Source organism: Calidris pugnax, unplaced genomic scaffold (genome assembly GCF_001431845.1).
Source record: "Calidris pugnax isolate Ruff unplaced genomic scaffold, ASM143184v1 scaffold418, whole genome shotgun sequence".
NCBI classification, from domain to species: Eukaryota; Metazoa; Chordata; class Aves; order Charadriiformes; family Scolopacidae; genus Calidris; species Calidris pugnax.
In genome coordinates, this window is record NW_015091199.1 from 817299 (window position 1) to 823837 (window position 6539).

At 45.5% G+C, this 6539-nt stretch overlaps 1 protein-coding gene across 1 annotated transcript in view; it reads left to right on the plus strand.

The window, feature by feature from the left end:
* Positions 1-2596, plus strand: part of PURA (purine-rich element binding protein A) — a 3634-nt gene extending 1038 nt beyond the window's left edge. Inside the window, exons 2-5 of the mRNA XM_014959654.1 lie at positions 38-490; positions 1424-1445; positions 1630-1875; positions 2162-2596. Of these exons, the coding sequence (XP_014815140.1) occupies positions 38-490; positions 1424-1445; positions 1630-1875; positions 2162-2596 (1156 nt within the window). The remainder of the gene's footprint in view (positions 1-37; positions 491-1423; positions 1446-1629; positions 1876-2161) is intronic.
* Positions 2597-6539: the final 3943 nt, after the last annotated feature.

Sequence of the window (6539 nt, forward strand, 5' to 3'; positions counted from 1 at the left end):
GGGGCCCGGCGGGGGGGCAGCCGCTTCGTCTCGCCAGTGGCTGGGAGGGGAGCGGGGGAGGGCCCGGCGCCGCTTCCTTAAGGCGAGGAGCGGCCCGGCCGGCAGCGGCAGCGGGCGGCGGCGGCGGCGGGGGCCCGGGCGGCGGCCTGCAGCATGAGACGCAGGAGCTGGCCTCCAAGCGGGTGGACATCCAGAACAAGCGCTTCTACCTGGACGTCAAGCAGAACGCCAAGGGCCGCTTCCTCAAGATCGCCGAGGTGGGGGCGGGCGGCAACAAGAGCCGGCTGACCCTCTCCATGTCGGTGGCCGTCGAGTTCCGCGACTACCTGGGCGACTTCATCGAGCACTACGCCCAGCTGGGGCCCAGCCAGCCCCCCGAGCTGGCGCAGGCGGCCGACGAGCCCCGGCGGGCGCTGAAGAGCGAGTTCCTGGTGCGGCGACCCGCCACCCATCGCTGGATGTTCCTCCACTTTACCCACCGTATCAAACAGTAAGCAGCTGCTAAAACAAAACAAAACAAAAAAAAAAAAAACAAAACACACACACAAAAAAAAGTCAAAAAAAAGTAATAACATTATATATGAACTGTGTTTCCTACTTGATTAAAAATATAAAGAACTGAGTGTTTATTTCCCTAATTAACCGAGAACTTTTGTACACGTTTAAGCTATTATTATTAAAAGTGTTTGCAAAAATGGTCAAGATTATAATATTGCTGAATTATATAAAAAAAAAAAGTCCTTTTCATGTTGAGCTAACATTTGACTTTAGCACAAAAAAAAAGAGATATTTTAGAACACGTAAAATAATATTTTTAGTTTTTTCTTCTCATTTTGTTACCAAATTTCGAACCTTACATGGAGGTTACTATAGTATATTTGACACCCTATATACCTGTGATTAGAGATGTGTATATATATATGAGGGCTAGGCATGCTGTGTGTCTGAGCTTTGTCTAAATGTTATGCAGAAGTTTGTAGAGTTAAAAGGTACGTAGGTTTAATTCATGCAAGGTAAACAATAAGTGCTCTCTTTTATACAATATGCATTGCATCTGGACCTTAAACATATAAAAATGGTCAGTGAAACTTCTGTGAACATGAAGAAAAATTATTAAAAAAGGCATTTAAATGAAATTTGCTAACTTGTGATTTTTACGTTTGAACCAAAGTTATTCAAATAGTAAAAAAAAAAAAAAAGCCAAAAAAAAGAGGAAAAGGAAAAAAAAGAGAGAGAGAGAAAAAAAAGAAAAGTAAAGAATTTCCTCCCATAATGTTTTTTTCTGCACCTGTTTGGTTTACAGCTGAGTAGACGTATTGTCATTATTGTGTATATGAGATGTACTTGTATTGTTCATAATATATTTTATTTTTTTTTATTCTGTGTACTTAAAGTACTTAACCTGACGTGCAGCGGTTTCCAGTCACCCTGTTTTGGGACAGCAGGTAGCGAGTCTTTCCGTGTGGCCACTGGCACTAGCGCTGTCTCCTCACGGCGCAGAGGTCCCGACCCGCTGTGACCCCCGGTGCCACTCGCGCCTCCGGGCCATTAGGAACCAGTAATCCCACTGAGCCATGGGGTTCGGCGGGTCGTGCTAAAGCGACAGCCCCGCCGGTGTGTGTCTGTAAGGGATGGCGCTTCCTCCGCATCCGCCAGACCGTCAACCGCGGGCCCGGGGGGCCGGGGGGCTTCGCCGGGGGCCCCCCCGGGCTGCAGAGCGGGCAGACCATCGCCCTGCCGGCCCAGGGCCTGATCGAGTTCCGCGACGCCCTGGCCAAGCTCATCGACGACTACGGGGGCGAGGAGGATGAGCTGGGAGGCCCCGGGGGCGGCGGGCCGGGTGGCGGGGGGCTCTACGGGGAGCTGCCCGAGGGGAAAAGGAAAAAAAAGAGAGAGAGAGAAAAAAAAGAAAAGTAAAGAATTTCCTCCCATAATGTTTTTTTCTGCACCTGTTTGGTTTACAGCTGAGTAGACGTATTGTCATTATTGTGTATATGAGATGTACTTGTATTGTTCATAATATATTTTATTTTTTTTTATTCTGTGTACTTAAAGTACTTAACCTGACGTGCAGCGGTTTCCAGTCACCCTGTTTTGGGACAGCAGGTAGCGAGTCTTTCCGTGTGGCCACTGGCACTAGCGCTGTCTCCTCACGGCGCAGAGGTCCCGACCCGCTGTGACCCCCGGTGCCACTCGCGCCTCCGGGCCATTAGGAACCAGTAATCCCACTGAGCCATGGGGTTCGGCGGGTCGTGCTAAAGCGACAGCCCCGCCGGTGACCATCGCCCTGCCGGCCCAGGGCCTGATCGAGTTCCGCGACGCCCTGGCCAAGCTCATCGACGACTACGGGGTGGAGGAGGAGCCGGCCGAGCTGCCCGAGGGCACCTCCTTGACTGTGGACAACAAGCGCTTCTTCTTCGACGTGGGCTCCAACAAGTACGGCGTCTTCATGCGGGTGAGCGAGGTGAAGCCCACCTACCGCAACTCCATCACCGTCCCCTACAAGGTCTGGGCCAAGTTCGGCCACACCTTCTGCAAGTACTCGGACGAGATGAAGAAGATCCAGGAGAAGCAGCGGGACAAGCGCGCCGTGTGAACATGAAGAAAAATTATTAAAAAAGGCATTTAAATGAAATTTGCTAACTTGTGATTTTTACGTTTGAACCAAAGTTATTCAAATAGTAAAAAAAAAAAAAAAGCCAAAAAAAAGAGGAAAAGGAAAAAAAAGAGAGAGAGAGAAAAAAAAGAAAAGTAAAGAATTTCCTCCCATAATGTTTTTTTCTGCACCTGTTTGGTTTACAGCTGAGTAGACGTATTGTCATTATTGTGTATATGAGATGTACTTGTATTGTTCATAATATATTTTATTTTTTTTTATTCTGTGTACTTAAAGTACTTAACCTGACGTGCAGCGGTTTCCAGTCACCCTGTTTTGGGACAGCAGGTAGCGAGTCTTTCCGTGTGGCCACTGGCACTAGCGCTGTCTCCTCACGGCGCAGAGGTCCCGACCCGCTGTGACCCCCGGTGCCACTCGCGCCTCCGGGCCGTTAGGAACCAGTAATCCCACTGAGCCATGGGGTTCGGCGGGTCGTGCTAAAGCGACAGCCCGGCCGGTGTGTGTCTGTAAGGGATTGCCATGTAGCTGTGGTGCTAGTTATTACTGGCTACATCCCTGGCGAGCCTCGCCGTGCCCGTCCCTCCCCGTCCCAGCCTCCTCGCCAGCGTGCGCCCTCGCTCGCGGGCTCTGCTCGACGCCTAGGGTAGGGAGACGCAGATTTGTCAGAACACTAATCTGTTCAGGTGTGTTGTCCAAATTGAAATTGTCTGTAATAATAATAAGAATAATAATAGACTTTTACAGGTTGTTTTTGTTGTTTTGTTTTTGTTTTTTCTTTTAAAAATTTGGTGTGCTTTTAATTGACTAACTTCTTGCTGCTGTATAGTAAAATATTAATATATTTTTATCATTAAACTGCTACATGACTATCATCATTATGAGTGAAGAGAAAACGTTATAAAAAAAAGATGCCTTAAACAGTGAAAACAAAACTTTTCTTTTTTTTTTTCCCTTTTCTTTTCTTTTCCTTTCTTTGCTTGGCCGGAATTCATTAGACAGCGTTTCAGAGAAACTAGGATCTTGATCTGCTTGGAAGTTTTTTTGGGATGCCATCCTTTTTCTTAACGCTGCTGGCAAAGTTAGCTGTCTGGTAGACCTGGATGCTGGGCGCAAAGGCACCACCTGTACAAGCAGGAGCTGCCTGTGCCTCTTTACTGATGGTCAAGGATGGAGTTTTGGAAGGGTGGGGAGAAAAAAAAAAGATTGTCACAAAGAATTTTATTTCCTGCTGTCTTTTTATTTCCATTTGAAGTTATAATTCCTCTTTTCTCTTTATTTCTTTTCTTTTTTCTCTTCTCTTCTCTTCTCTTCTCTTCTCTTCTCTTCTCTTCTCTTCTCTTCTCTTCTCTTCTCTTCTCTTCTCTTCTCTTCTCTTCTCTTCTCTTCTCTTCTCTTCTCTTCTCTTCTCTTCTCTTCTCTTCTCTTCTCTTCTCTTCTCTTCTCTTCTCTTCTCTTTTTAATTTTGAGATGTACTGTATGTGTCAAAACAAGCTGTTTCCATTGTACCATGCATTATTTCCCTTTAACAAAGTTTGCTGTTAGTGTTCACAGAAAGTTAAAATATGAGATGCCGGTAGCAAGGTGTTTCTGTTTCTTTTAAACAATCACTGGAAATGTTTAAAATTGCTTTAATGTGCACTTTCCTATTTCCCAGTAGTAAAATAAGCTTTTGGAGTGCGTAATGTGACATTTGAAATGGTTCTCAATTGCATGTAAACATTTGTCTGATAACCTGCTTTTGAGTCGGAGGGTCTGGATGAGCAGTTCCATGGATTATTGTACTTCAGCTGTGATGTGTGCGGGACTGCATTCTCCATGCTGCTAGACCTAGTTAGGAAATTAATTGCTTTGGTTTTGCTACTTGATTGATTGTCTCGGTCCTGCTGTCCACTGCCCTCCCCAGAGCCGGAGACCCGCTCCTGCGCTCCTGCTCCTTCCCACAGTGGGTGTTGGGAGGCGAGGAGAGCCCGGCAGTGCCCCCCCTGCCCCCAACAGGGTCTTCCTTGCCCCCACCCCCCTGCCTCCTGCCCAGGGTCCAGCTGGCTGGGGGAGCGCGTGGTTCCAGTCAGACCAGTACAGCCCGTAACAGCCCCGCTGGCAGTCTGGTGAACAGTGTCCGAGAACTCGTGGTCAGTTTTTGTCTCGTTTTGGGTTTTCTTCTGCGTGTTTTGTTGTTTTTTGTTGGGTTGTTTTTTTTCTTTTCTTCTTTTAATGCACGTTATGTATGTTGTAGGACTTTATGAATGATGCTAATGAAAGACTAAAATGACTGTAAATGTTTGTAGGATTTCGCTTCTGGTTTTAATTTCTGTTTTGCTTTTTTTTAATATTTTTTTTTTCCCTGGAGGTGCTCGGTACTTTACCAATGCTCTAGTATCTCAGTATTCGAAACAAAGTACAGAAAACCCTATTTAATGTTAGAAGAAGACAGGTATATTTGACCATATGTGTTGTTTTAAAAAAAGACAGTATGCTCAAATGTGCCAAGATATCTAATTCCTAAGAAGTATGCCTTATATTTTCCTTGATGATATGCTTTTAAATGTCTTGTAGAATAGGTCCAAGAGCATGATAAAAACTACTTTATAATGACTACGTGCAAGAAAACTTGAAACTCATTGCAATACTGACATTTTTATTTTTAAGTTAAAGGGACACTGTCAAGTAATTTACTATTGAAATACAACTGCCGTTGAAGTGGTTTGATGATAACGGAAATTCAAATCCAAATTCAAAGTCATTATTATTATTATTTTGTTTTTAAAAAGAAAAATTAAAATTGCTCTGTGTCTGAGAAGTTAAGTAAGAAAGAAAGAAAAAAAGCAGCAGAACAAGCTGCTGTTGATTCCCGCCTCTTCTTTGTGGTCGGGCTGGCGATGCGGCCGCGACAGGCGTCCCTGCGGCCAGCATCCCTCCCTCCCGGGGGGACTGGCCACAGCCCCCTGGAGCGAGCCCTGGGCTGGTGGTGCCAGGGGCCTTGGGGCTGCAGCCGGCCAGGGCCCGCGGGACACCGGCTTCCAGCCGGGCATACCCGTGTGCCGTGTGGGGAGACCTTGTGGAAAATTCAATTGGAAAAAAAAAAAGGAAAAAAAAATACTTGACAGTGTCACTGTCCTGCACATCCCTGGCAGGGGTTGAACCGCGGCGGGTGCGGCGGCCGCAGCCAGGTGACGGTGACGGTGGGCACAGAGGGGCCGCCCGGGCAGAGGGACCGTTCCCGCGGGGCAGAGAGCTGCCAGCGATTTAACCCCTGCCCAGAACCCACCGATAACTTTTTTTTTGGCGGGGGGAGCAATTACTTTGTTGCCTTTAAAAATAGCACTGTAACCACCTTTTTTTATGATTAGCTGTAGTGTAACCTTTGTCCCTTCAAACTATGCAAGCTATGAAATGTAAATTAGGGATCAGTTAAAGATAGTTGATCATATTCAATCAGATGGCATTCATGCACTAACTGGAGTATATACAGATAAAGCTATTAGAGTGACTGTATGCTAACAGCAAGATATAACATACCTACCTATTCTAAAAAAAAATGACTATTAATATTGTATAACAGGACTGTGGGGTTGGGAGGGGATGTTATCTCTTATCTTCTTAAAAGGGGATTTAAGATTTTTATAACTGTTTTTTCCATCAAACTTTAATATTTTTGTCAAATTTTTAGGTATTTAATTTGTAAAATAGATTTTACTTTGTACTGGCGTACAGAAAATAGGGGTTGATTTAAACTTTTTTGAAGCCAAGTGATCAAGTACATTTGTAATAAAAAGTCAATGGATCTATATCAGTTGTACTCACTGTTTTCATTTCTTGTACGTTCTAATGCAGTGGCGCTATATGTCTCCCAAGGAAAAAAATTGGGGAGGTGGGTGGAAGGAGAAGGCAAAAATTTCAGCATTGATGCTGCAAATTGATGTGA